Below are 27111 nucleotides of genomic sequence, written 5' to 3' on the forward strand. Positions count from 1 at the left end.
AAAAAAAAGAACCATAGCTTAAGCCTGTGACCCCAGCACTCGGGAGGCTGAGGTAGGAGGATTGCCATGGGTTAGAGGCCAGCCTGGGCTACAGAATGAGTTCCAGATCAGCCTGGGCTACAGACCCTGCGTCAGAGGGGGAAACCCTTTGCAGCCAGTGTTAGCCACCAGTGTCGTCGCTCTATTGTCACTGTGAGTTGTGCCTGTCTGTCCAGAGTCCTAGAAGAGCAGAGGACAGACATCCTCAATGCCAGGTCCTGGACCATCTTTCTGGGAAGGTTTCAATGGGAGCTCAGTCCCAGCCACCCTGTGTCTTCAGCGCACCTGCCAGCCCTGCGCCCTGTGCCTTGCTCACCCGCCTTCTCTCCTCCCCGCCTATTCTGAAACCAGCTTCCTTGCCCCGTTCCCTGCAGGTGGCCAGAATGGAGCTGGGGCCTGGGGCCTGGGCAGCTCTCCTCCTTCTGCTGCTCCTCCTGCTGTCCACCCTGTGGTTCTGCAGCCCCAGTGCCAAGTATTTCTTCAAGATGGCCTTCTACAATGGCTGGATCCTCTTCCTGGCTGTGCTCGCCATCCCTGTGTGTGCCGTACGAGGACGCAATGTTGAGAACATGAAGTAAGGGGTGAGGGGTGCTGAGAGCCCCCGAGTGAGAGGGAGTCGTGGGTTTGTATTGGAGGGACCGGTGTAGGCAAGAACCCAGAGACAAGGAAGCCGGGAGGTCAGTGAGGGAGGTGGGCACAGAGATGCAAGTGGACATCCATGGATCCCACTGGACCCCTTGCGGTTACCCCACAGGATCTTGCGTCTGATGCTACTCCACATCAAATACCTGTATGGGATCCGAGTGGAGGTGCGAGGGGCTCACCACTTCCCTCCCGTGCAGCCCTACGTTGTGGTCTCCAACCACCAGAGCTCCCTCGACCTGCTGGGTGAGGCCTTACCACAGGGCCCAGCCCTAGGGTGGTGCCTTCCCTCCTGGCCCCTTCCCCAACCCTGCTTCCCTGAAGGCCCTCCCCCTGCTCTGGGATGTTGCTCCTCCTCAGGCCTTCCCACATCTTCCCTTCTCACCAGTGCATCACCTGCGGGTTTCCCTTGCTTTCCCAGGCCTTTTTCAACCCACTTCTCTACTTTTCTGCTTTTCTCTCTAGTCAGTGTGGGTGGTGGCCTGGGGTGGGTGGGCAGCCTGCTGCAACACTGCTTGTACCCATACCCCATCCCTGCCCCTGCCAAGGGATGATGGAGGTGCTGCCGGGCCGCTGCGTGCCCATTGCCAAGCGGGAGCTACTGTGGGCCGGCTCGGCCGGGCTGGCCAGCTGGCTGGCAGGCGTCATCTTCATTGACCGGAAGCGCACCGGAGATGCCATCAGTGTCATGTCTGAGGTGGCCCAGACCCTGCTCACCCAGGATGTGAGTATCCTGAGATGGGGGTTTGGGGAGCCTGGGAGCATTGTAAATGACTGATGGTTAGACCAGGGCCTCCTGGCAGCAAGGAAGCTGCCCCACCCCCTCCATGTGTGTCTTCTTGATCTTTCCTCAGGTGAGAGTCTGGGTTTTTCCTGAAGGAACACGAAACCACAACGGCTCCATGCTGCCCTTCAAACGTGGCGCCTTTCACCTTGCAGTACAGGCCCAGGTGATCCCTGCTGCTTGCCCAGCGCCCAGCCCCACTCCTTCCTGTCCAGGACCTGTGGACCGACCTGCTTTGCCTTTCCAGGTTCCCATTGTCCCCATAGTCATGTCCTCCTATCAAGACTTCTACTGCAAGAAAGAGCGCCGCTTCACCTCGGGTGAGGGCTCTGAGTGGGAGTTGGGAGGGTATGGCCAGAAGCCAGGGCTGGGCTGGGGCTGCCCCTGTGAGGCAAGGGGCCCTTCAGGGCCAGAGCCTGGGTCCACACCATCATCAGGTTGACCACAGCAGGCAATGAATATGTCCTGAGCAGCCACTGGACATCGCCAGGTAGGTGGTGTCTGGCCTCTCCCAGAGGGGCCCTTAGTCTAGAAAGAAGATGAAGTTGGACCCTGCAAATCTGGAATCACGGTGACGGGTGCTGACCCCAGGCTGGAATCGTGGGGAGAGGGGACTGGACTTCATTCAGTTTGGGGAAATTCGTCTGCAGCTGGAGAGCAGAGGGTGGGTCGTCCTGGTTTAGGGAAGCGTCCCGAAGGGCAAAGGAGAGGGGCAGCAGGATTACACTGGAGTTGGCAGTGATCTTCAGGGGCAGGCAGTGATGTTGTTCCTCATCCCACCAGGACGATGTCAGGTGCGGGTGCTGCCCCCAGTGCCCACAGAAGGGCTGACACCAGACGATGTCCCAGCTCTGGCAGACAGAGTCCGGCACTCCATGCTCACCATCTTCCAGGAGATCTCCACCAATGGCCTGGGTGGAGGTGACTGTCTGAAGAAGCCTTGGGGGGTGGGCGAGGCCAGGCTCTGAGCTCCTCCCCCCTCTTCCTCCCAACCCAGTGGTCCTGAAGCAGGCCCTCCTCCTGGTCCCCCCCCCCACTCTCCTTTTGGAATCTTCACCTTCTGAAGAGAATGTGGAATCGTCACTCCTTGTCCTTGCCCTGCCCCATCATGGACTCTCCTGCCTGGGTGCAGTCTCCACTCCAGTTCCCACCTGCCATCTTGTCTTTGGGACAGTTGCCCCCTCATCTCAAATGGCTTGTCTGACACAATGGTGGGGGCTGTCCCATCCCCTCCCCAGTGGGCTCTTCCCTTGCAGTCTTCTCTCCCTCTCCACCCCACACTGGACAGTGGACTTATCCGTTCCATGGAACAATCCACTTCCCTACCCCAAGTCCACTGATACAGTGGGCACATCCGTTGGTGAGGACTCCTCACCCTGTGGCTGGAAACTGAACTCAAAACTCCTGGGCTCACCTGAGGAGATCCTCAGCACCTTCACCTGTCCCCCAGGGCCACCTCAGCAGGGCTAGACTCTTGTAACTCACAGGTCTCATCCCTGTCTTGCTCAGGGGCCTAGGGTTGAGCACACTCCAGATGCCAATTTCTGCTTCCCCTATCCTGGGGGTACAGGTCTTTAGGGTCCTGACCCCTCCTGGACCATCAAAGCAACAGGGAGAAGCTGACCAGATGAGCTCCTCTTGCTGCTCCCGTGGACCTTGGGGAAAGGCGCCCCGACTCCAGCTAGAGGGAGAGGAGGGCACTTCTTTGGCGGTACCTCCCTCTCTGAGCCAATTTTCATTTCTTCCCAGTGGCATTGTCTGCCCCCTGCCTCCCACCCCAGACCCATTCCGACGACCCGTGAGGTGGGCTGGGAGCAGAAGGAAAGGGTAGGACCCAGTTTTGTGTGGTTGGTTTTTATTAGTTAATCTGGATAACAGCAAGCAACTGAGAATAAAGAGAAAGAGAGAAGTGGGTGTCTGGGGTTGTTCCTTGGCGGCTGTGGCTGGATCTACCGATCCGGGAGGATTAATAGGTTCAGTTCCATAAATTAAGGGCAGCGTGCTGCAGAGGTTCCTTCTCAACGATGGAGAACCTGGCCCAGGCTGTTGTCCTCACAAGCACCTGGTTAAAGCAAGGAGAGGCAAACCAGGTGACGAGGTCTGGGGGTTCCCTAGCAGGAGGGAGGAATCCGGCGGCTCACCGGGGCAGGTGGGGCTACTGGTTCGGGGTGGGGGCAGGGCCCCAGGAATTAAGGGTAGTAAAATGGGGGCCATCAGGAAGGTTTGGGGATGGGTTTCTGAAAGGAAGTGCCGAGTAGAGGTGAGGTCATAAGTTGTGGGAGGAGCAAAACTCACAGGCGCCGAGCCTTTCCTCCAGCAGCAGCACCTGGTCACTGAGGGACTCGATCCTGTCAGCCCGGCCCCACAGCTCAGCCACCTGTTCCGGCTGCAGCTCTTCCGGCGGCATGGGCAGCATGGCTCGAACCCAGGCGCCGGCCTGTGCGGCCCACTGCAGGGAAAGCGAGGCGTGAGGATGCTGGCCAGGAGCGGCGCGCGCGCGGGCTCGGGCGGCACAGCCAAGAGACCAGCCGGGCTTAGCCGGGCACATCTGCTCGCCTGCTCCAGCCGCTCCAGGCGCCCACGCAGCTCTGCCACCTCCAGCCGCAGGACCCGCTGCTCCGGTTCCGCCTCCCGAACTGGTACAAAGACCTGAGCGTGAGCTGAGTGCTGCCCGGAACCGCGGAGGCCATGGAGGCCGTGGAGGCCGGGCTTCCCCCCAGCCCCCGCCCCTACCCACTCGCCACGCTGAGAACGCCCGCCCGGGTCGGGGTTGGCGGGGACCCCTCCTCGCAGGCGCGGCCGTCGGGACCCAGCAGCAGGGGGTGCGGACAGCTGCAACTGAAGCTGCCCCGGGTGTTGACGCAACTGTGAGAGCAGAGGGTCGGGCTGGCCCGGCATTCATCCACGTCTAGATACAGAAAGCGGGGTGGGGGCTGGGGGTGAGGCCAGGGACGGGGTGGCCCTGCACCCCCACTGTCGGGGTCGGGGGGAGGGGGGCAGCTCACCCAGGTGGCAGTACTTCCCCCCCCAGCCAGGGGCGCACTCGCACTGGTCCGGACCGGCACATGCACCTCCGTTAAGACAAGGCTTGGAGCAGATAGCTGAGCAGCATTTGAGGGGAGAGAAGTCAGAACCCGACCCCGTGCCCTGCTTGATTATCCCCCCCGGGAGGCCTGAGGCCCCAGCCTCACCTTCACAGGTGAGCGCCCCTGGATGTCGCTTCCTCCAGCCCTGGCAGCACACAGCATGGGTCTGCTGCACCTCCCGCCTCACCTCCCGCCAGGCCACACGATAAGTGGTCCTAGAATACAGCGCCAGACTCAGGATCTGGGCACAGGTCCCTTGGACAGAACCCCCACACACACCGTACCCCACCCCTAAGTCCCAGAGCCACACCCCTCTCTCACCTGTAGGTGCTGCAGATGCGCTTTCCAGTGCACAGGGTCAGGTAGGGCTTGTACACGGGTTGACTGTAGGACTCATTGTAGCGGAGAGGGACCACCAGGGTCTGCTTGGAGCAGACCCCCTGACTGATTCCATGCCACAGGAAGGAATGGGAGCTGTTGAGTGTGGCAGGCCCTCCCGAGCCCTGAATCCCACTTCCTTCAAGGCCCTGTGTGCTCTGGAAACCACAGTCTCTCACCCTCCTTCTAAACTTGGGATTTGGGAGTGCTTCCTGGGAAGCCCCACCCCAGTAAAAGCCTCACCCTGGCCCTCACCCCATTTGCTGTCACCTCTCTTTGAAGGATCCACCTTTGGCCCCCTCTCCTGAGGTCAGTAGCAGAAGGAGTGACAGTCCGCTTAGAGAAGCACACAGCTCAGCCCTGGACCCCATGGTTCTTGCAGACCCTGTGCACGGCAGACAGGCAAGGAGTTACTGGAGGCCCTATCTTGCTGGCTTCTCCAGCCATGGCCCTGCTGAAGCTATCTGCTGGTACCAGGAGGGCCAAGACACTCACTTTTATATGCAAGCCACAGGGGGTCTACACCTGTGTGTACATTCCACTGGCCATGTTCATGAATAATCCAACCTTATCCAGGCTATCCACCCCCACTCCCAGTGCTCAACCTGGGGAACATGCTTATGGCCAACCCTGCCACACAACCCTTTTCAGCATGTCCTCATAACTTCATCTTCAAAACCTAAGGCATAATCTAGGCTGGCCCCTGCCTTTAATCCCAGCACTCAGGAAGCAGAGGCAGGCATTTCTTTGTGAGATGGAGGCCAGCCTGATCTACATAGTTGAGTTCCAGGCCAGCTGTGGCTACAAGGAGACCCTATCTCAAAAAGACAAAAAAAAAAAAAAATCATTATTAACAAAATAAAAACAAAAATGAAAAAATACAGGCATGGTGGCGCATGCCTTTAATCCCAGCTCTCAGGAGGCAGAGACAGGTGGAGCTCTGTGAGATCAAGGCCAGCCTGGTCTACATAGTGATTTCCAGGTCAGCTGGGGCTACAGGAAGACCCTGTCTCAAAAAGATCAAAAAACAAAAAACCTTAGACAGACACCCTGTACCTTACACACAAACCCAAGCATCTTAAACACATTTCTTCCTCTCCCATGCTATCACATTTACCCCAGACACACACCCTTCACTCAGACACAAGCCCCAACTCATACCCACTCTAAGGTCAAATGATCCCCATTCTTTCCTCATTGACTAGCTCTCTCTCTTCACCTGTTCCCTCTCCCCTCATCCCCACCTTGCTTCCCCTCAGTCCAAGGAGACTTCAGCAACTCCAGCCTCAGCAGCAGCTCAGACTAGTTGGTGGACCTACCAGGCTGGGAAGGAACAGAGGGGCTGGGCCAGACATAGGCCTCCCAGTCCTGCCCCTCCCACAAGCTCCTCCTCAGGCTGACTCAGGAGTCAGGTCCCACTCTCCTCACCCCCTCTCCAGCCAAGCACATCCTAGAAGAACCCACCCAACCTTTAGAGCTCCCCCCACCCAAATCAACAGACACTCATGGCTCTAATAGCAACCAGCACCCCACCCTCCTTCAACCTAACACAAACTGTGGGAGAAGTGGGGGACAGGGAGAAAGTCTACACAGGCGGGAAACTAAGCAAGGGCCAGGTCGTGGCAGAAGAGGCGAGATTAGCTGAGATAAAAAAAAAAAAAAAAAAAAAAAAAAAAAACAGTTGAATCGGCACAAAAGGGCAGGGGGCAGCCCAAGGCACCAAGGGAAAACTGTCTCCATCTCCTGATGGCATTTGTTAGGGCTTGGGGGGCACAGAGTTGAGTCAGCTACCGCCCCCCAAGCCAGAGCAGACAGGGCCCTATTGTCTCAGCCAAAATTCCTTCTTTCGGGCAAAAGGAGTTCATTGTACAGCCCCTCACCCAGCTCTGGCCTACAAAGGTCGAGAAGGGGCGCAGCACATGCCCACCCTGACCCTCAGCCCCCACGTCTAGGCTGGGGGTGACAGGACAGTTCCACCCATGAAGCTGAGGCCTAAACCACCAGAGCCTGGGGCTCAGCCCCCTAATCCTAGGCTGGGACAGGAAGAGAATTGTCTCCAGCAGGAAAGAACCCACAGAGAACCAGGAACCCACACAGAATGGGCATTGAGAGGACGGAAACACTACGGGGGTCCCCACCCCAGACCAGGCATCCGGGTACCCAGGTCCCAGGCTCTCCATCCCCACCCTCATAGGGGAGCCCAGGTCCCCTTCACCTGGAAATGAACCAAGCCACGTTGGGGGAATGGAACTTTTATTTCCATAAATACAAGGAACACCCATTCAAGGGTAGTTAAAAGAGGGGCTGGGGCCTCAAAACTAGGCTCCCAAGGGATACCCCAAACACTGATCATAGGGACTGGGGGAATCCCCAAACCTGAGATGGGCCTTGAAGGCCACAGATATTCCCCAACACTGACACTTCAGAAATGGAATTGTCCCCATAGGGGAGCCTCAGAACCCCACTCATGGGTGCCCCTCTTGGGGGCGAAGGGTTCCGACAGGGAGCTTGAGGAGGGAACACGGGAGAACAGAAGCTAAAAATGTCCTGAGTGGCCTGGAAGGAGACCCCTGTGGTGGGCAGGGGCTGGGTCCTCCTCCGGTACAGCCGGACCCGGAGGGGCAGCAGCAGCAGCACAGAAGCCAGAGTCCAAAACCTGGTGCTCACTTCTGAACCTCAGCCTTGGAACATGAGGTAGGGGACCAGGACCTGTCATTCATGAAGGAGCAGAGAAGATGGGGTTCCGGGAGCCCTGGTTGGTGGAGGGCAGTGTGGGAGCGATGAGGTGGTCACGGGCATGCCAGAGTCTGGCACCTGCTTTCCAAGGCCACCACTTGGTCTCTGGGCTGGGGAATTCCTGACAACCCCTGAGGACTTCAGGAGAGCCAAGGTTCAATGCAAGTCTCGTAGAGGGTGCGGTTAGAATGCCAGGTGGTGTGGGAGATCCCAGCCATGGGACACCTCACTATGGCTCCCCGGGCCAAGAGGGTCTTCAATCCAAAAGAATCTCGCAGATACACCTTTGAGGTAGGCAGAGGGGCATGGAAGCGTGAAAGAAAAAACAAAGTGAGTTACTGCTGCTGGCCTGACCCTTCCCAGCCCAGAAGGCAGACTCTTATGAGTCTCAGGGGTCAGCAAGGGAAAGCTCTAGAATGAAGTGGGGCACTGGATGGAGAAGGAAAGTCATTCCAAGGGGCTTACCGGTTGCTCCTCCATCTCCAAGACTGTCTCATTGGCGTCATAGAAACCAAAGAAGCTAAAAAGAAATTCGAAACAGGTTACCAGGAGAGCCAAGAAAGAGATTAAAGTGGGTTAGCATCCTACAGGGACTTCCAGCCCCCTTAGGGAGAAGGGAGCAGGGAGGACACATGAGAGCTAAAGGCATACGAGGATCAGGAATTCAAGGCCAGCTTCAACTACATAGCAAGTCCAAAGCCAGATTGGGCTACAAAAGACCCTGTCTCAAACAAAGCAAAAAAGAAACTCAGTAGAGATCATGTGCCTCAGGAGGTAACATACAGAGGATCCAGCCACACCACTCGTGAGTTCCCATCAAAAACCACTTGGCCTGGGGCTGAAGATGGCTCAGCAGCTAAGCGCACTGCACTGGCAGCTCTTGCAGAGTTCCTGGGTTGGGTTCCCAGTACCAACATGACAACTAACAATTGACCATAACTCCAGCTCCCGGGGATGTTGCCCTCTTCTGGCCCCTGTAGACATTGCATGCATGGGTACACTTCAATACATGCAGGAACAACACTGGCATATATAAATTTTGTGTGTGTGTGTGTGTTTTGAGACAAGGTCTCCCTGTAGTCCCAGCTGGACTGGAACTCACTATGTAGACCAGGCTGGCCTTGAACTCACAGAGATCCGCCTGCCTCTGCCTCCCAAGCGCTGGGATTAAAGGCGTGCGCCGCCACCCACCTTTTTGGCATACATAAAATTTTTTAAAAAGTAAAAACAGAAAAGGGCTTAGGATATATCTTAGTAGTATCGAGCTTGCCTACCATATACAAGCACCTTCAATCCCCAGTACTGGAAATAAATTAGTACAAGGTCCCACTGTGCAGCTTAGGTTGGTCTTGAACTCAAGATCCTCCTGCCTCAGCCCTCTGAGTGCTGAGATTATAGGGCATGTGGTACCATATCCAGCTTAATTCCTTTTTCTATTTTTTTCTTTCTGGCTTAATTTTTTCAATTTAATTATTTTGTACGTGTTTGTGTGTTGCACACACGCGCGCACCTACATACCATGGCATGCATGTGGCGGTCAGAGGACTACCTTTTGGATCAGGGTTTCTCTTTTCACTTTTTTTCCTGGTCTGTCTGAGACAGGGTCTCCATATAGCCCCGGCCAGCCTGGAACTCACAGGGATCTGCCTGCCTCTGACCTGATCCCACCTTTACATGGGTTCCAGGAACCAAACTGGAGTTGCTAGCTTGTGAAACAACCATGTCTTCTCAACCATCTCACTGGCCAAAAGAAACTGTTTTACATGGGTGAGTGTCATGCCTGCATGTGTGTAAGTGTGTGCGATGCCTGCAAAGGCCAGAAAAGGTAACTGGATTCTCTAGAATTGGAGTTACAGACAGTTATTAGTTGTCACATGGGTGCTGGGAACAGACAGAACCCAGGTCCTTTACAAGAGCAGCCAGTGCTCTTACCACTGAGCCATTTTTAACTAAAGAGTATGACAGAGCCAGGTGTAATAATAATAAACTTTTTTGGTCTCTTTTGAGACAGGGTCTCCCTGTCGCCCCAGCTGGCTTGGAACTCACTATGTAGACCAGGCTGGCCTTGAACTCACAGAGATCCGCCTGCCTCTGCCTCCCAAGTGCTGGGTTTAAAGGCATGTGCCACCTCGCCCAGCAAAATAAAATCTTTAAATAAATACATCCTTAAAAAGGAGAGGGCTTTAAATAGTACCTTGGGGTGTACCAAATGCTATTTAATCATGAACAATATGACATTCATAGAGTTGTTGTACATGTGGAATGAGATTGTGTGTGTGTGTGTGTGTGTGTGTGTGTGTGTGTGTGTGTGGCCAGATCTACTGTGGCACTACTTTAATATCGTAAGGATGCCACTCTTATCAACATCTTCCAACACCTCACTTGGATTTAAAAAAAAAAAAAAAAAAGGCATTGGTTTTCGAGGACCGGGAGGGAGGAAGAGTTACTGATTAACGGGTATGGAGTAATTGATTTAGGGGGGATTTAAGGGGAAAAGTTCTGAAGAGGGATACTTGTAATGGTTACCTAAGTGTAAATGCACCTAATGCCACAAAACTGTGCACTTAGAAGTGTAACTTTTATCTGTCTGTCTATCACCTGGTGCTGAAGATCAAACCCAAGGTGTCATACACACTAGCCAAGTACTCTACTGACCTACACCTTCCCAACTCACTGTTCCCCATCCACCTATATGTAGACCAGGCTGGCCTCAAACTCATCTCTGCCTGACTCTGCCTCCTCGGTTCTGGGATTAAAGGCTTGCACCACCAAGCCTTTATTGATTATTATTGAGACCTAGTCTCACTGGTAGCCCAGGCTGGCCTTGAACTCAAGATCCTTCTGCCTCCACCTCTAAGTTACTGGGATTACAACTGTGTTCTACTATGCTTAGCTATGGTTTATTACAATCAAAAGGAAAGAGCTTACGGGCCTGACTACGGCCTCCAAGGGCTCAGCATAAGGGGTCCCTTGTACTTTGTTCACCTCCTTTCTCACTGACTGTCCTTCCCCCTTTGCTTGGTCTTCCCCCACACTGTAACACCTTCCCTGACTTCCTTCAGGCTTGCTCAGATGAAAGCTCTTTTGAGAACACTTCCCTGCTGAGCAGGGTGGTGCACACCTTTGTCCCAGCACTCAGGAGGCAGAGACAAGCAGATCTCTTGTGAGATGGAGGCCAGCCTGGTCTACATGGCAAGTTCGAGACCAGTCAGGGCTATACAGTGAGACCCTGTCTCACAGAAACAAACACTTCCCTGTCTACTAGCTGAAATAAGCCCTGGTATCCTCTGATACCTCTCTACCTTCTTTTTCTGCTACCTGACATCCGTATTTCTAATTCATTCCCTTCTGCAGAAGCCAGAGAGCACCAGGGACCTCTCTTTTATTTACTGCTGCATCCCCGGGGCCCAGAACAGCACCTGGGCACAGTGTTCAATAAATATTTGTTGAGGAAGGCAGATCAGGTGACATTTCAAATCACTCATAAGGACACACAACAGAGCCAATCAGACAGTGCTAGGAAGCCATGATCTTAGGTAAGGAAGGAACAGGGCAGAGGCTGACACAGAGGTCAGGTAAGAAATGGTAGGAAGGGCTGGAGAGATGACTCAGCGGTTAGGAGCACTGGCTGTTCTTGTAGAGGACCCAAGTTCAATTCCCAGCACCCACATGGCAGCTAACAACTGTCATCCAGTTCCAGTTCTGACCTCCACGGGCACTCAAGTTCACTCATAAAACCAAATAATAAATAAGCCGGGCATGGTGGCGCACACCTTTAATCCCAGCACTTGGGAGGCAGAGGCAGGCGGTTCTCTGTGAGTTCTAGGCCAGCCTGGTCTACATAGTGAGTTCCAGGCCAGCTGGGGCTACAGAGACCCTGTCTCCAAAAGAATTTAAAAAAAAATAGTAATAATAAATAAAAATTTTAAAAAGGAATGGTAGGAAATAATGGAATGACAAGAGACCTCACACACTGTAATGATGCCAGTTTCCTGATTTGGGGGGCATTTTTTTGTTGTTGTTCCAGGGTCTCACTACATATCCCTAGCCTGGAACTCGCTATGTAGACCAGGCTAGCCTTGAACTCAGAGATCTACCTGCCTCTGCCTCCCAAGTGCTACCACACATTGCTCTGATTTTTGTTTTAAAGATTTATTTATTTTCATGTTATGTATTTAAGTACTTTGCCTATATGTATGTAAGTACCACCTACGCCCACGGAAGCAAGACGGTGTCAGAGCTCCTGGAACTGGAGTTATGGTTCATAGCCGCCATGTGGGTGCTGGAAGCCTGGTCCTCTGCAAGAGCAGCGAGTGCTCTTCACTGCTGAGCCATCTCTGCCCAGCTCCCCTTTTTTGGACAGAATCTTACTATGTAGCCCTGGCTAGCCTGGAATTCGCTAGGTAGACTAGCCCTGCCTCTACCTCTGCCCAAGTTGGCCTCAAACTCACAAAGTAGCCTAAGGATGACCTTGAACTTCTGCTCCTCCTGCCTCTACCTCCTGAGTGCTGGGAAGCCTGTGTCACCACACCTGTTTAGGGGTGCTGGGTAATACAGGGCTTTGTGCATGCTTAGACATGTTCTCCACCAGCTGAGCCTCATCTCCATCCCCAAAATTTAAAAAAAAAAAAAATTTCTTTTTTTTCCTTTTTTGGTCTTTTTGAGACAGGGTTTCCCGATAGCCCCAGTTGTCCTGGAACTCACTATGTAGACCAGACTGGCCTCGAACTCACAACAATCCACCTGTCTCTGCCTCCCAAGTGCTGGATTAAAGGCAAGCACCACCACGCCTGGCTAAAAGATTTTTTAAAATACCATTTTGTTGTTTGTGCTGTTTGTCTGTTTTTGTTTTATGAAACAGGGTCTCACTATGTAGACCAGGCTGGTCTCCAACTCACAGAGATCCGCCTACCTCTACCTCCCAGAGTGCTGGGAGGTTTTTATGTTTTGTTAAAACAGTCTCATTATATGTCACCAAGACTCTTCCTCAACTCCTGGCCTCAAGTGATCTTCCTATCTCAGACTCAAAAGTTTCTACAAGGATCAAATATGCACCTCAGAAGTAGAACACTTGCCTAGCATGAGTAAGGCTCTAGGTTTGATCGCTAAAACTGCCAAAAGTAAGAGACTTTAGACTGGTGGTGTAGGCCTATAATCCTAGCACTTGAGAGGGAGAGGCAGGAAGATCACAAGTTGAAGCCAGCCTGGGCTGCATCCCACGACTCTGTTTTTTTCCAAAACAGCTATAAAGCCCGGCTGGTAGAAATGGAAAGGGAGAGTCCACAGGTCTTAGGGACTGAGAGATACAGGGCCTGGGGTAAGAGTCCAGCTTTTGCTCTGAGTAACAGTGACACAAATAGCAGGTGTTGGGACACTAGCCAAACAGTTAGAGGAACAGGACAGTTTCAGGAAAGAAAGACTGGTGGGGGTTGGAGGATGCCTTTAGCCAGGCTTCAGCTAAACACACCCCTTGTTACCTGGACTGCCAAGGAGTGATGACTCCATCATCAGGGCCCCCAATCAGCACCAAGCGGCCCACGCGGAGAAAGTTCTTCCTCCATGCTGCAGTGAGGTGCAGAGAGATGGAGTCAGCCATAGAGGTCGGGCCGGCTTGGAGAGAAGCAGAAGGGCAGGGCAAGGCTCTTACCAGTGGCATTGGGGTGGTCTCTTTCTCCATTGATCAGGGCCAGGAAGCTGCTGGCATTGAGGTACAAGTCGTCATGGTGGGGATCTGAGGACAAACAGCAGTTAGGAAGTCAGGGGCTAAGGATGTAGCTCTGTTGGCAAAGTACTTACCTAGCATGCCCAAGACCCTGGGTTTGGCCCCCAGCAACTGGGTGAGGTTGAGGTAGGGGCAGGTGGATTTCGGTGAGTTCAGGGAAAGCCTGGTCTACATAGCAAGTTACAAGCCAGAGCCTGTCTCAAAGCAAACCAACAAACAACAAAGGAAGTATATTACATTCATTAATTCACTTAATCCTTACAATTGCCTTATGAGGCATATGCTGTATTACTTTACAGATAAGGAAACTGAGTCCCAGGAAGGCTAAGTAACCTGCCCAAGGTTACCCAACAAGGTCAGGCTTCAAGCCCTGCTGTCAGCATCCACAGTCTTAACATACTATCCTAGAGGTTGGACCACTAGGGCTAATGCACCAAATCCCACTTGCTACTCATTTTTGCAAATAAAGTCTTATTGGAACACAGACACTCGTTTATTTACATATGACCTATGACTTGCACTGTGACAGCAGAACTAAGGAGTTATGAGCAAGGATGTAAGCCAATATTTACCACCTGACCCTTGACAAGAAAACTTTGCATCAGCAGGGCATGGCAGTGCACACCTTTAATCCCAGCACTCTGGAGGCAGAGGTAGGTGATCATCTGTGAGTTTGAAGCCAGCCTGGTCTAGTGAGTTCCTGTCTCAAAATAACCCCCACCCCAAAACAAACAAACAAAAAACAAGAAAAACTTTGCAACATCAAATAAATAAGTGGCTCAGCAGGTAAAGGCACCATTTGCATTTTGCTCAAGTCTGATGACCTGAGTTTGATCCCTGGGATCCACATGGTGGATCGAACACTCAAAGGTTATCTTCTGACCTCCACTTTCATGACATAGCATGTATGCACATAGAGACACAATAATAATAAATAAAAAATTTTGGTCTTTTTTGAGACAGGGTCTCCCTGTAGCCTCAGCTGTCCTGGAACTGCTGTGTAGACCAGGCTGGCCTGGAACTTACAGAGATTAGCTTGCCTCTGCATCCCGAGTGCTGGGATTAAACGTGTATGCCACTGCACCTGGCATAAAATTTTTAAAAGAAAAATTTGGTTTCAGACTACATACTCTCAGAGGTAGCGGGGTGGCCTACGTAAAGCATTTGGAACAGCGCCTGTTCAAATAGTAAGTGCTCAATAAATGAAGTTACTACTTTGTTATGGTAGAAGTGTGAGTGGCAGACCCCACCCTCCACAGTACCCTGTCCATGGAGGCCCGTGCAGCACCCCCACTCACCATGCCAGTAGTTACAGATAGAGAATTCCTGGCCCCAAGGACTGTAGCAGATCCGGTAGAGGTTAGATCGCATGGAGGTGGGAAACAGCCACTTCAAATAGTCTGTGTCTGAGAAGAGAACAGCGGTGCCAAGTGGCCACCAACCTCTGTGCCCCTCTATACCTGGGGCCTTCAACGGACCCCACAGTGCCCACTTACCGCCATACTGTCCCATCTGTGGAGAAGAGAGGGAGATGAAAGAATCCACATTATGCTCATCCATGACAGAGAGCAGAGCACGGCACACCAGGCCCCCTGTAGACAGAGCACCAACGTAGGAAGAGGCCTTAGAACAGCCCTGCCACCCCCCAACAATGAACATAAAGGAACCTGGGCATAAAGAACACAGACACACCCTGTGCCAATGGGTTGCATGTCGTGTGATAGACATACTAAGAGTCCTGACTAACTCTGAAATTCTTTGAACTGCTTCCTTCCTAAGTCCTTAGAACCAAGAGCTATGGATATGGAGGACAGAAGGGGGCAGCAGGGTAGGCAGCCTCCCTCCCATTCAGGAAGATCCAGGTGCTGAGGGAAGCCAGAGAAGAGGGACACAGTTCCCAGGGCACTGGCTGGCGCAATGCAGTTCAGAGAAGGAGACAGATATGAACTCTGTCTTAGATAAGTCAAGCTCGGCAGGGCTTAGGAGCTGGGAAGGAGTGCTGCCTACCCTGGGAGTAACAGATGAGATGCACTCCTTCAGGGGCCTTTTTCATGATGGGGACCACAGCCTCCTGGAAGCCTTGCACCTGTTCCCACAGGGGCCGCAAACTCTCTCTGCCATCGAAGAGATCAAGCACTGTCACCACAGTTCCGGGGTGTGTCTGTGGGAAGGGGGCAATGCAACCACTGGGGATGGACCATGGAGCCCAAGTGCATTCACAGGATGTTGTGCTTGCTGGAAACCAAGAACCCGGCCCCCCAAATGTCTCCATGCTGGTAGCAGTGAGTACCCCGGGGAACAGACTTGGAAGGGTAGGCTGCCCACACTTCCTCCCCAGCCTCTGCGGATGCTTCCAACACCCTCCACAGGGTGTCCCCCCAACCCCCACCCCGTTCTTCCCTCCCCCACCTCGTTAATGTAGTCCAGCAGGTGGCGAAAGCTGTATGAACTGTCAAAGAGCCCGTGCACCACAATCACTGGCTTGTAGGACCCGTGGTGGGCTGCAGGGGCGGAGGGCAGCAGCAGCAGCAGCGGCAGCAGGGGCAAGATCCACGAGGAGAGGAGCGTCTGCCTCCATAGCCCCAGCATGCTCCCACCTGAGAAGGGGGAATGAGGGACCGTGAAGGGAGGGCCACTGCACCCCTTCCCTCGGAGCAGACACCAGGCAATCAGCCCTCCGGCTCCAGCTCCCACAACAGGTCACAAAACAGACTACTTTTAGCCGGGCGTGGTGGCACAGGCGTGGAGGCAGAGGCAGACGGATCTCTGTGAGTTCAAGGCCAGCCTAGTCTACATAGCCAGCTGGAGCGACAGGGAGACCCTGTCTCAAAAAAGACAAAAATAAAAATAAACCAGCCCACTTTCAACCTAACCCCAGTCGCTCCCACAACCCCCACCCCCGCGCGCGCGCCACTCTCTGGACGCACCAACGCTCACCCGAAGTCCCGCCCCCAACATGGTGCTCTGGGGACTCGGTCCCTAGGCCCAAGATCGTTCTTAAGCATCATCTCGGCCATGCACAACTCGGGGTTCTGCAGCACCCCAGGTGCCACCCGCCCCGGAGAGTGGAAACTCCCACCTGGCCTGGAGGCCTCGCTCCGCCCGCTGTTTACGTCTCCCCAGTCGGGAGTAGGGGAGGGAACAGGGTACCCAAAGAGCGCGCAGGGGAATGACGGATTGAGGGGTAGGGGAGGAGGGCTTCTCGGGGTCGCGCAGAGCCGTCACGTCCGGGGCTTTCCCTGGCAACTGTGCGACCGTCCCCGGCAACGCGGCCCAGGGACCGGAGGGGCAATGGAACGTTCCATTGCGTCCCAGGAGCTGGGGTGGAACGAGGCGGAGTGATCCATTCGAGCAGAGGGGGGAGAAACGCCAGGGTATCCTGGGAAGGTGGGGCACCTAAGGAAGGTTTCCGCTGCATCCAGCCACCCCCAGGGTGCGACTTCCCCTCCCTGGTCGGCCCACTTTCCAACCCAAGCTGCGCAGCACAACCCTTAGTGCTCATTCCCCGGGGAGATAGGGGTAGGACTAAGGGAAAGGCGGTCTCGACCTTTTGCCGGACGGCCGGGTGAGTGACAGGCGAGTGCGCAGGGGCCGAGGGCAGCTGGAGCGCCCCTCTGCCCCGCATCCCCCCTCACCCCTCTCCCTGGGTCAGCGTCTTACAACTCTTCATCGTTGAAGTGCGTGTCGTGCCCTTGTCTCCGGAGATGCCGAGAGTCCTCCAAGGCCCCTCGAGTTGAAGTGCAGCCTGACCCAGTTCTCACGCCCTACTCCCCACCCCTCCCTATTCACCGCCTATCCTCCAGGGGGGCGGAGAGCCCGGGGGCTGCGCGGACTCTCTTACGGGATTTCCAAGGGTCTTTCAACCCTGGGGGGAACCCCCCCTCATGCGCTCCTCGGGTCTTTGGAGCACCGTGGGCGAACCCAGACCCTTGCCATCTTGCAGCTAGACTTCCGCGCGGCGGCCTCCGCCTACCGTGACCCATGCGCGCACCTGAGTAACCGGGGACCGCCTAGATCCGCCGGGGCTCTTAGCAATTAAGGACGTTTCCCTTGAGAAAGGGATTTCTGAGCCTGCCTGAGCCTCTCCACTTTGCTCAGTCTAAAGTCGTCTCTGTCAATCAAACCCGAAGCGTGTACTGAGGATGGTGTGGGAGGGATGGAGCAGGAGTTCACCTGGACGCTTGAAAAACCAGAACCACCAGTCAGGGGCCCTGCAGCGTGCAGACTGCTCCCAGCCCAGGCGGCACAGGGAGGGATGATGCCCACCCCCACCCCACCACGGCGATGCCTCTGGCGAGGGCTGGGAAATACTATAGTCGGGGGAGGGGTAACTGATTCTCCTGTGTTTCTGCAAAAGGCCCCACTGGTGGAATCTCGGTAGAGCGCCTATCCTCACCTCACCTCCCTACCCACGTCCTTCCAGGATGCAAAAAAGCAAATAAAAAAGACTGCAATCACCGCTGTGTCTCGGGTTGACTCAGGAGGTGGAGTAGCGTCTCCCAGGGGGTTGGGATGGGGGTAGGAAGGGCCTTAAGGAATGGATCTGAACTCTGACCTGCCCAAGAACTCTGCAGCCCAGCAAGCAGGCATTTCCAAACCAACGTGTCACAAATGAGCAGTTAAGTCAGGCCTTCCCTCTGCCAAAGCAATTTCAGATCGTTAATCCTGGAGGAAGAAGGGACCTTGTATCCCCCACAGACATAGTGGGTCCAGGTTGTGTACCCCCACCCCCGGGGCACTATTGAGTCCTCACTTTGCACAATTCTCACACCAGGTTATCTCTCCCGAGAGGAGAAACCTAGAACTACGGGTTTGGTAGATCCTGACACCTTGTAGGAAATTCTAAGGATAATTGAGATAAAGTGCTACTTGGGTGAACCAGGTCTGCAGGGAAGTGGGGTATGGAATCCATTGAGCACCTGCTCGCTTCCTCCCACAGTATCATCCCTACAAGCCAGTCTTGGGCGGGGGGGGGGGGGTAGCTCTAGAGAGTTCTCTCTCTCTCTTAGTCCCACCCAGCTCGCCTGGTCTTGCCTCCTAGTTTCCATGACAACTCCAAGGGAGCCTAAACTGGGGGCTTGGATGCCAGGGTGAGAGGAGGAAAGAGGTGATCCTAGAGCAGAGTGGAGGGGGTGTCTGAAGCTGTTCCCCTCCCTCGGCTCAAAAAAAAGCCCCCCCCTCCCGCTCCCCCCCCGCCCCCCGCCACTGCCTTCATCTCTCCATCTCTGCGTCGCTGCCGGCTGCGCCATCCCGGACCCAGACTCCCGTGCCAGCCAGAGGCCCTCACTGCGGCTTCAGGGACACTGTCCCAGCCAGATCGCAAACATGTCATCGGAAAAGTCAGGTAAAAGAACAATAACAAAACCTCCCCCAGTCTCCATCATTTCCTGATCCCCCCCACACACTTGCCCTAGTCCCCTTCTTTAACCCTCCCTGGAGTGATCCGGTGGCTTAGTTCCATTCCCGTTCCCCCCCACTCGCATCCCCCCCCCCAACCTTCCTCTTTCTATATCCAACCCTCCGGTGTCTTTCCTGTGGCGGGTCTTGTCAACCACCTGGGCAGGGGGGTGGGGTAGACTTGAGGTGAGGGGGCACAGTCGGGTACTTCAAGGGAGTACTTTAAGGAATGAATCTGAACTGGGAGCGACAGATGGACGGTCACTGGCTCACTGGCAGAGAGACACCCAGTGGAAAAACATGGAGACATGATCAGATGGGGGTTGTCAGGGAAGTAAAATGTAGAAGACTTTTTTTTTTTTTTGAGACAGGCTCTCCCTATGTAGCGCACACTGGCCTTGAACTCCCCAATTCCTCATCTTCCTGCCTCTGCCTCCCAAGTGCCAGGATTATAATTACTTTTTTTTTACAGACCCTAAAAGAGGCCATGAGACACCCCCGCCCCCCCAGAGGTCAGGTTATGCCTTCCCACTGAAGGAAAGGCTTAGTGGAACGTGCCATCCTACATGTGTTTATACAAAAACTGAACTGAGCATGCATGAGCCGTGTGGCATGTCCACATGTGCAGGAAGAGGAGCAGCCCCGGAGGAGAGTCGATGGTTGATGGCTGTGGATGACGGCTGAGTGCACGCTAGGGAAGAGTTGTGACCTCAAAAGTAGCCTGGGGGAGGTGGCCTAGATACAACCCCTCTCCTGACCCCGAAATGAGAGGTGGCATCTCCGTCTGTCTCCTGCTTCTCCATCCTGACTGTCTGATGTCTCTCTTTCCCTCCTGATCTCTGTCTTCTCTCTCTCATCCTCCCTTTCGGACCCCAGGCCTTCCAGATTCAGTCCCCCATACCTCGCCGCCGCCCTACAATGCCCCCCAGCCCCCGGCCGAGCCCCCCGTGCCGCCCTCACAAGCGGCACCCTCTTCCCACCATCACCACCACCACCACTACCACCAGTCTGGCACCGCCACCCTCCCGCGCCTAGGGGCCGGTGGCCTGGCCTCGGCTGCGGGAGCCCAGCGCGGGCCCTCCTCGTCCGCCACGCTGCCGCGGCCCCCCCACCATGCCCCCCCCCGCCCCGCGGCCGGGGCCCCCCCACCTGGCTGCGCTACGTTGCCCCGCATGCCGCCCGACCCTTACCTGCAGGAGACGCGCTTCGAGGGCCCACTTCCACCTCCGCCGCCTGCCGCCGCCGCCCCGCCCCCGCCGGCGCCCGCCCCCACCGCCCAGGCTCCCGGCTTCGTGGTGCCCACGCACGCGGGGGCGGTGGGCACGCTGCCTCTGGGGGGCTACGTGGCACCGGGCTACCCCCTGCAGCTGCAGCCCTGCACTGCTTATGTGCCAGTCTACCCAGTGGGCACGGTGAGTGTGGGGCTGATGGAGGGCATCTAGGAGGAGGGGGGCAGGTGGGACCACACTGGAGACTGGGGGGCCTGGTGGGGGGCACCTAGGAGAAGGGGGCAGGTGGGACCACACTGGAGACTCCGGAAGAGCGAAAACCGGGCCAGGAAGCCTTAGGCAAAGAAGTGGAGAGGGGAGGGATTGTGGGTGAGAAGGCGATGGGTGGTGAACTGGGGGGGTCGGTGTCCTTGGGGTGTCATAAGTCAGGGCTTGGGAGGAGGATCAGCGGTCAAGAGCAGGTTTGAAAGCAGGAAACAGGGTGGAGGGAAGAGGAGAGATGAAACCTAGGTAGCAAGGGGTAGGAGGGGCAGAAGCCTGGGCCTGGAGGGGGCAGAAGTCTGGGCCTGGGGTAAGGGGCAGAAGTCTGGGGCATGAGGGCCAGAAGCCTGGACCTGGGAATGCCAGGCAGATGTCTAGAGAAACAAGATCTAAGTGCAGAACAGGCCCTAGGCGGTACTCCTAAGAGAACGTGGGCACTGTCAAGAACATGAGGGCAACTGACATAGTGAAGGAAGGAAGGAAGGCGAAGGCCGATTTGGGGTGTCTGGGAGGGTAGTGGGTCGTCGTCGTCGTCATCATCGTCGTCATCATCATTTTAAGAATCATGCTTTTACACACCTCTCTGCCAACTAGTCAAGTGGGGAGCATGGGAGTGACGTCCCTCTCCCCCACTTTCCTTCTCACAGCCCTACGCAGGAGGGACCCCTGGGGGGACCGGAGTGACCTCCACTCTCCCCCCACCGCCCCAGGGCCCCGGGCTGGCCCTGCTGGAGCCGAGACGCCCGCCTCACGACTACATGCCCATCGCAGTACTGACCACCATCTGCTGCTTCTGGCCCACGGGCATCATCGCCATCTTCAAGGCCGTGCAGGTGTGTGTTGGGGGGGTACTTAGTCCCAAGCACTCCGGGCATCCCCTTAGGGAGGCTGCGCCGGGCAAGCAATGGCTCTCTGACTCCCTCTCCTTCCCCCTACATCTCTCCCCGGGTAGGTGCGCACGGCCCTGGCCCGCGGAGACATGGTGTCCGCCGAGATCGCATCACGCGAGGCCCGGAACTTCTCCTTCATCTCCTTGGCCGTGGGCATCGCAGCCATGGTGCTGTGCACCATCCTGACCGTAGTCATCATCATCGCCGCGCAGCACCACGAGAATTACTGGGATCCCTAAAAACACCCCCAGCTCAACCCCACCGTGCGCCCCTCAACCTCCCAGGCGTGCTCCGCAGTCCCGCCGCGGACCCAAAGGGCGCCCTGCAAATCCTCCTAGAGCGCCCCGGACCTCCAGACATCCTAAACTTCGCCCCCGCGGAACCGGTATCCAGGTCCTCAGGAACCCCTCCAAAACCCACATCCCCAGAGGCACCGCTTCCAGGGTCACCCCGACTCCCACCCCATCAACGTGGAGCGCACTGGGTCTCCACCCAGCAGCCTGGAGTCAGGTCCCAGAGACCCCGCCCCCTCCTTAGGCCCCGCCCCAGCTCCCACAAAACCGAGTCTCCTTTACATCCCGGCGAGGAGATGCAGTCAGGTGATGGATGGGGTTTGCGGCTCCAGGCTCAGGCCACAAAGGGATGGACTCTTTCCCCTCCCCCCACAAAAAGACCGAGCCCTGGGCTAGCCACACCCCCACTGGGATTTTTGCCAGGGTGGTTCTTTCTGTCCACTGAGGTTTCAACCTGTTTTCTTGCTAATTACAGAACTTCCCCTTTTGTTGCTTATGGGATGAGATTTGGGAGTTTCTGGTTTAGTACCCTTCACCCTGGACCAGGAAACAAGTCCCACGCACTGTAAATACTCCTTTCTACCCGTCTCCACCCCTGGGCACCCGGCCAAAGGGAATCCTGGGTTCAAAAGACCACCCCAGTGTAGGGGAAGGAGCCGGCCGACCCCGCTCCCCTTGGCAGCCCCAGACCTGTTTTGATTTGTGTGTGCGTGTGTGTGACCCGAAAGACGTTATTAAAGAGATTTAGTGGATTTATCACCCACAATTCCAAAGACCAAAGCCCCAAAGAAAACCCTGTCCTTCGGTTCCCTTTTTAACTTCTCATTTTGTTTTCCTGGGGGGAGGGGGAGAGACAACCGCCGAAGGAGACAGTTTCCCATGCCACCAGGAAGACACACACTATGGGGAGCAGAGGGGTCCCTCTAGTCCTTAATGGTGCAGAAAACAAAACAAAACAGAGCCAGCCTCCCACACACCCTGTACACACCGTGGAGAAAGACCACGGCCTTGGGCCCCATTCTCCTGGGCTCCCTTTCCCAGGCCTGGTTTCTACTCCCTTCTACGCTGTATTTAGGGCTTTGTGGAGATCTACAAGACCCAGAGTTTGATCCCTAAACTCCAGGGAGGCGAGAAGAAGATGGTCAAGGGCAGGATGACAGGGCAGAAGAAAAACAATTGCCCACAGCTGTTCCTGGCCTTGGGCTGGAGGGTGGCAGACAACCAGGTCAGGCAAGGAGCAGACCACTGGGCAACACCAGGGAGGAGGTTAACAGCCTCTCTTCTCTCTGGGGGCTAACCTGGGGCTTTGAGAGGAGAGGGGGGACACACAGAGGGCTCGGTGTCATTCACTGTGCACCTGCAAGACAGGGTGCTACCCCAAATTGGTGCATTCATGAAGATGCCATTCGGGATGCTGGTGAGACATGCCCAGACCAACAGCCCAGACCAATGGTGTGACCTTGGCCTGGTAGAGCCATCTAGACAGAAAACCCTGCACTGGGTGTGCGCGGGGTGGGGGTAGGGTGTCTCAGGTATCATGGCTTCTCTTTGGGACACTTCAGGTCTAGCATGCCTTTCCTTTCAATGTTCTTGAAGAAACAATTTACATTTGCTACATACTTCCTCAGCCTCTAATTGCTTTTTTAAATGATTTTTTTTTGGTCTTTTTGAGACAGGGTCCTCCTGAAGCTCCAGCTGTCCTAGAACTCACTATGTAGACCAGGCTGGCCTTGAACTCACAGAGATCCACCTGCCTCTGCCTCTCGAGTGCCAAGATTCAAGGTGTGTGCACCCACCCAGCTTAAGTGCAAATGCCTTTAATCCCGGTACTCTCAGGAGGCAGGCAGCTCTTTGTGAGACTGAGGTCAGCCTGGTCTACAGGGAGGCCTTGTCTCCAAAAAAACTAAAAAAAATTTTAAATTATTTTTAAAATACGTGTGTGTGTGTGTGTGTGTGTGTGTGTGTGTGTATGTGTGTTCCTGAGTGTAGGTGCCCTCAGAGGCCAAAGGAGGGTGTCAGATTCCCTGGAACTGGAGTAGGTAGTCATGAGCCACTGGACATGGGTACTGGGAACTGAACTCAGGTCTTCTGCAAGAGCAGTAGACACACTTAACTTCTGAGGCATCTCTCCAGCCCCCTAATTGCTTTTTTTCTTGTGGGGGCCATTGTTTATTTTTTTGAAGCAGGGTCTCCCTGTAGCCCCAGCTGGCCTGGAACTTACTATGTAGACCAGGCTGACCTGGATCTCACAGAGATCTGCCTGCCCCTACCTCCCAAGTGCTGGGATTAAAGTAGTGGGTCACCACACCTGGCGGTATTGTTTGCTTCTTAAGTAGGAGAGTATTGCTGTTAGAGAAATGTCTGTGTACAGTTATTTAATTCATACCTACTCTGTCCTGACTCCTTGAAATTAACTTCCATTCCTTACACTTCCAAATTCGCTCTCAAATGGCCAGTGATCACATTGCACAAAATAAGTGACATTTTCACAATATTCTGCCTCTCTGAGTCCTCTTGTGCCTATCTTGGCTACGTCTGTCTTCTGGCCCACATCCTTTATTATTTATTTACTAGATTATTTTGGTTTTTTTCTTTTTTTTTGAGATAGTCTAGGCTGACCTTAAACTCACTGTGTAGCTGAAGGATGACCTTGAACTCCTGAAATTTCCCTCCTGAAATCTCAAACTGTAGATTACAAGGAACATACTAGCACACCCATGCTTTTCTCTTGACCCCGGATTCCCCTCCCCGCCAGGCTCAGGGATCTGTTATCTCTTCCCTAACTCCTCTATAAACAGGATAATCACTTCTGCTTTTTCTCCTCTTTCCCAAGTGTCAACCTCTGGGTTTCATCCTCCCCCCCACTTAGGCTGTGAAATCCTATCCATTCAATGCAGTCATCATATCTGTTTGTCTGACTGTGGGTATACCTGTCTCTGTTAAAACCCCACAGGTCCCGGGGCTGGAGAGCTGGCTCAGTGGTTGAGAGCAGTGGCTGCTCTTGCAGAGGTTCATTTCCCAACATCCACATGGTGGCTAACAACTGTCCTTAACTCCAGCTTCAGGGGATCCAACACACTCTTCTGGCCTCTGAGGGCATTGCACGACACAGGTGTACTTACATACATGCAGTTAAAGCATTCATGCACATAAATTTTACATAAAGTAAAAATTAAGGAGGCTGGAGAGATGGCTCAGCAAGAATGCTGGCTGTTCTTGCAAAAGACCTGGGTTCAAATCCCAGCACCCACATGGCGGTTAACAACTGTCCATAATTCCAGTTCCAGGGGATCCAATGCCTTCTTCTGTCCTCCCCAGGCACTGCATGACATGGGTGCACTTACACACATATAAGCAAAACACTCATACACATAAAATAAAAAATAAATGATTTTAAAAAAACTCAGGCTGTCTTCAAACTCTTAATCCTCCTGCCTCAGCCTCCCAAATTCTGGGATTACAGGTGTGGATGACCATGCCTAGAATTCCCTTTATTATTTTTAGTTCTGGGGAGTGAACCCAGATTGAACCCAACTTCTCACATGCTAAGAAAACACTCTACCACTGAGCCCTAACCCTCTTCTCAGACCCAACACCTCTCCAACTTCTACCTCACATGCAGACCTTCCCCGAGAGCAAAGGACTGCAACCAGCATGGACCTCGGACCACGGTACAGGATCTCTAAACCCTGCATATTCCAAACCAAAAGTGAAATGCCCACCACACCCTCCTCCCTTATCTCCTTTAATGGCCTTCCTTATCTGAAGACCAGCAACCTGCCTGTCCACACCTGTGGGTTTCATGGTGCGCTGTCCAGCTGAGTCAATTCTATAAGCACAGTGTGTTTTCTTGTAATTTTTCCCTCAGCCCTTGCCAGACACATTACCTCATCTAGGTTATTGCAACAGCTTCCCCCAGCAGGACTCCCAACTTCTACCTTTCCCTTCTCCAAGTCTCCCTCAACACTGTCAGATTATCCTCTCTAGATTGGGTTCTTATGTAAGTCCACAGCTCAAAAGTTGTTGAAAAGCCAGTCAAGATGCCCCGGAGGCTGAGGTGGGAAGTTTGTTTGAGCCCAGGAGTTCAGCATCCCCACCTCTGTATTGTGGGGTGGGGGTTGTTAACCCAAGACCCCACGCCCTCATGCATGCTAGGCAAGCGATCTGCCACACACGGCCACAGCCCCAGCCAAAGACCCTGCCTTTAAAAAAGAAAACAAGGGCTGGAGATAGGGGCTCAGCACTAAGGCACTGACTGCCCTTACAGAGGGCCAAGTTTCAATTCCCAGCACCCACATGAGAACAGTGCTAACCACAGTTCAACACCCTCTTTTTTTTTTTTTTTCTTTCCCTTGAGACAGGCTCTCCCTGTAGCCCCAGCTGGCCTGGAATTCGCTATGTAGACCAGGCTGGCCTCAAACTCACAGAGATCTGCCTGCCTCTGCCTCCCGAGTGCTGGGATTAAAGGTGCACACCCGGCGGGAACCTATATTTTATAAAAGCCAAATGCAATGGTTCACATCTGTAATCCCAGGACTCTGTGATGTGGGAGGTAGAGACAGATGAGTCACCTAGAAGTTTATGGGCCTGCTAGCCAAGAGTATGCAGCCCAGCAGAAACCAGGGAGATCTGCTTCTGCAAGGTGGAAGGGGAGAACTGACTCATGGAAGGTGCAACACACACGCGCACACACACATACATACACGCACACACATGCACACACACACACACACACACACACATTTTTTTAAGGCCTGTCTGGGTTATAGAGCAAGTTCAAAGCCAGGCTGATGGTGTACAGCTTAATTCCCAGCACTCCAGAGGTGGAGGCAGGAGGATCTCTGTGAGTTTGAGGCCAGCCTGCTCTACATGACAAGATCCAGACCAGTCAAGACTATGCAAGACTTTGTCTTAAAACAAAAAGCAAAAACAACCAACAGAGGTTACTGGGTGGTGCTGGGCCTATAGTTCATTCTAGAATGCCCAAGGCCCTAAGTTTAATCCTCACTCTGGAGGAGGGGACAGCATTTTTTAAATCCCAAAGCTCAGGTAGCATTCTTGGCCAATTAAATCAGATACTGTGGGGGTGGGACTCAGGCATCAATATTTTTATAGCCCCAAATGATTTCAAAGAGCGAGCACCCAAGGGTGAGAATCACAGGTATTGAGTCATTTCAGGAACCACCAGAGAAGGGAGAGGCCAAAAAATGGCTTCAGCCAGTACAACCTTCTTTAGGAAAAGTGTCGGAGTCTGAAGCCCATGACCTGCGACCTGCATTCTGCCACCTCACCTTACCTTTGCTGTGGTGTGCGCACTTCACCGGGAGACGCCCTGGGTGCAGAAGTCAAATCTTGCTTTTCTCTGGTTTTCAGATCCTCATCTGGAAAAATCTTTTCTACCAATGTTTGACTGCTTTGAAAGTACTGAGCAGAGGAAGAAGTGAGTGAAGATGACGGACGCCTCCCCATTGCTTCACATCACACAGACTTCTCGGGGGGAGGAAAGAAAACACCGTGTTCCAGCGGGGCTCTGCACCTTGCCTCAGTTCCCTCTGCACATGCTGCCTCAGCTCTTGCACCCCCAGCAGCAGAATGCCTCCTCCAGGAGAGGGTCTGCTCCCCCTCAGCATCCACTAGGATGCTCAGAGTCCCCC

The 27111-nt window shown here is 54.2% G+C and overlaps 4 protein-coding genes across 11 annotated transcripts in view; 2 read left to right on the forward strand and 2 right to left on the reverse strand.

Annotated features, from left to right (window-relative positions):
- Positions 1-3374, forward strand: part of Agpat1 (1-acylglycerol-3-phosphate O-acyltransferase 1) — a 9037-nt gene extending 5663 nt beyond the window's left edge. Inside the window, exons 2-7 of the mRNA XM_029557853.1 lie at positions 414-613; positions 794-927; positions 1230-1405; positions 1536-1631; positions 1713-1785; positions 2249-3374. Coding sequence (XP_029413713.1) covers positions 423-613; positions 794-927; positions 1230-1405; positions 1536-1631; positions 1713-1785; positions 2249-2433 — 855 coding nt within the window. The 5' untranslated portion in view covers positions 414-422 and the 3' untranslated portion in view covers positions 2434-3374. The remainder of the gene's footprint in view (positions 1-413; positions 614-793; positions 928-1229; positions 1406-1535; positions 1632-1712; positions 1786-2248) is intronic.
- On the reverse strand, positions 2722-6575 carry Egfl8 (EGF like domain multiple 8). 4 transcript variants are annotated; one of them, XM_008821465.3, is made up of 9 exons: positions 6174-6572; positions 5200-5314; positions 4873-4995; positions 4657-4766; positions 4471-4566; positions 4203-4373; positions 4022-4101; positions 3761-3914; positions 2722-3527 (listed from the first exon to the last, which is right to left on the reverse strand). In XM_008821465.3, the coding sequence occupies exons 2-9, from the start codon at positions 5298-5300 to the stop codon at positions 3484-3486; spliced, it is 879 nt and encodes a 292-aa protein (XP_008819687.1). In that variant the 5' UTR covers positions 5301-5314; positions 6174-6572; the 3' UTR covers positions 2722-3483. The 4 variants fall into 4 exon arrangements, 3 of the variants coding, with proteins under 3 accessions (XP_008819687.1, XP_017650695.1, XP_008819686.1); XR_001872128.2 differs by having other exon boundaries at positions 3386-3527; positions 4199-4373; positions 6174-6575; XM_017795206.2 differs by having other exon boundaries at positions 3761-4101; positions 4199-4373; positions 6174-6574.
- Positions 6576-7146: 571 nt separating this feature from the next.
- Ppt2 (palmitoyl-protein thioesterase 2) lies at positions 7147-20020 on the reverse strand. 5 transcript variants are annotated; one of them, XM_008821471.2, is made up of 9 exons: positions 19975-20020; positions 15797-15984; positions 15395-15548; positions 14884-14979; positions 14686-14793; positions 13313-13396; positions 13143-13227; positions 8131-8185; positions 7147-7949 (listed from the first exon to the last, which is right to left on the reverse strand). In XM_008821471.2, exons 2-9 carry the CDS (start codon positions 15974-15976, stop codon positions 7806-7808), a joined length of 906 nt encoding a protein of 301 aa, XP_008819693.1. In that variant the 5' UTR covers positions 15977-15984; positions 19975-20020; the 3' UTR covers positions 7147-7805. The 5 variants fall into 5 exon arrangements, with proteins under 5 accessions (XP_008819693.1, XP_008819691.1, XP_008819692.1 ...); XM_008821469.2 differs by lacking the exon at positions 19975-20020 and adding an exon at positions 17048-17337; XM_008821470.3 differs by lacking the exon at positions 19975-20020 and adding an exon at positions 16467-16624.
- On the forward strand, positions 18603-21697 carry Prrt1 (proline rich transmembrane protein 1). Its single transcript, XM_008821467.3, has 4 exons — positions 18603-18731; positions 19661-20196; positions 20922-21107; positions 21227-21697. Exons 1-4 carry the CDS (start codon positions 18713-18715, stop codon positions 21401-21403), a joined length of 918 nt encoding a protein of 305 aa, XP_008819689.1. The 5' UTR covers positions 18603-18712; the 3' UTR covers positions 21404-21697.
- Positions 21698-27111: the final 5414 nt, after the last annotated feature.

Source organism: Nannospalax galili, unplaced genomic scaffold (assembly GCF_000622305.1).
Source record: "Nannospalax galili isolate Female #2095 unplaced genomic scaffold, S.galili_v1.0 scaffold948, whole genome shotgun sequence".
NCBI lineage: Eukaryota > Metazoa > Chordata > Mammalia > Rodentia > Spalacidae > Nannospalax > Nannospalax galili.

Coding starts and splice junctions, on each gene's coding strand:
- Prrt1 (XM_008821467.3), top strand. Junction 20,197..20,921: donor CAGTCTACCCAGTGGGCACG/GTGAGTGTGGGG, acceptor TCCTTCTCACAG/CCCTACGCAGGAGGGACCCC. Junction 21,108..21,226: donor CCATCTTCAAGGCCGTGCAG/GTGTGTGTTGGG, acceptor CTCCCCGGGTAG/GTGCGCACGGCCCTGGCCCG.
- Ppt2 (XM_008821469.2), bottom strand. Junction 14,794..14,883: donor ACAGATGGGACAGTATGGCG/GTAAGTGGGCAC, acceptor TTCTCTTCTCAG/ACACAGACTATTTGAAGTGG. Junction 8,186..13,142: donor ATCACTCCTTGGCAGTCCAG/GTAACAAGGGGT, acceptor ATTTCTTTTTAG/CTTCTTTGGTTTCTATGACG.
- Egfl8 (XM_008821464.3), bottom strand. CDS start 5,300: ATGGGGTCCAGGGCTGAGCTGTGTGCTTCTCTAAGCGGACTGTCACTC. Junction 4,102..4,202: donor GGGCGTTCTCAGCGTGGCGA/GTGGGTAGGGGC, acceptor TCTTTGTACCAG/TTCGGGAGGCGGAACCGGAG. Junction 3,528..3,760: donor GGAGGAAAGGCTCGGCGCCT/GTGAGTTTTGCT, acceptor TGCTTTAACCAG/GTGCTTGTGAGGACAACAGC.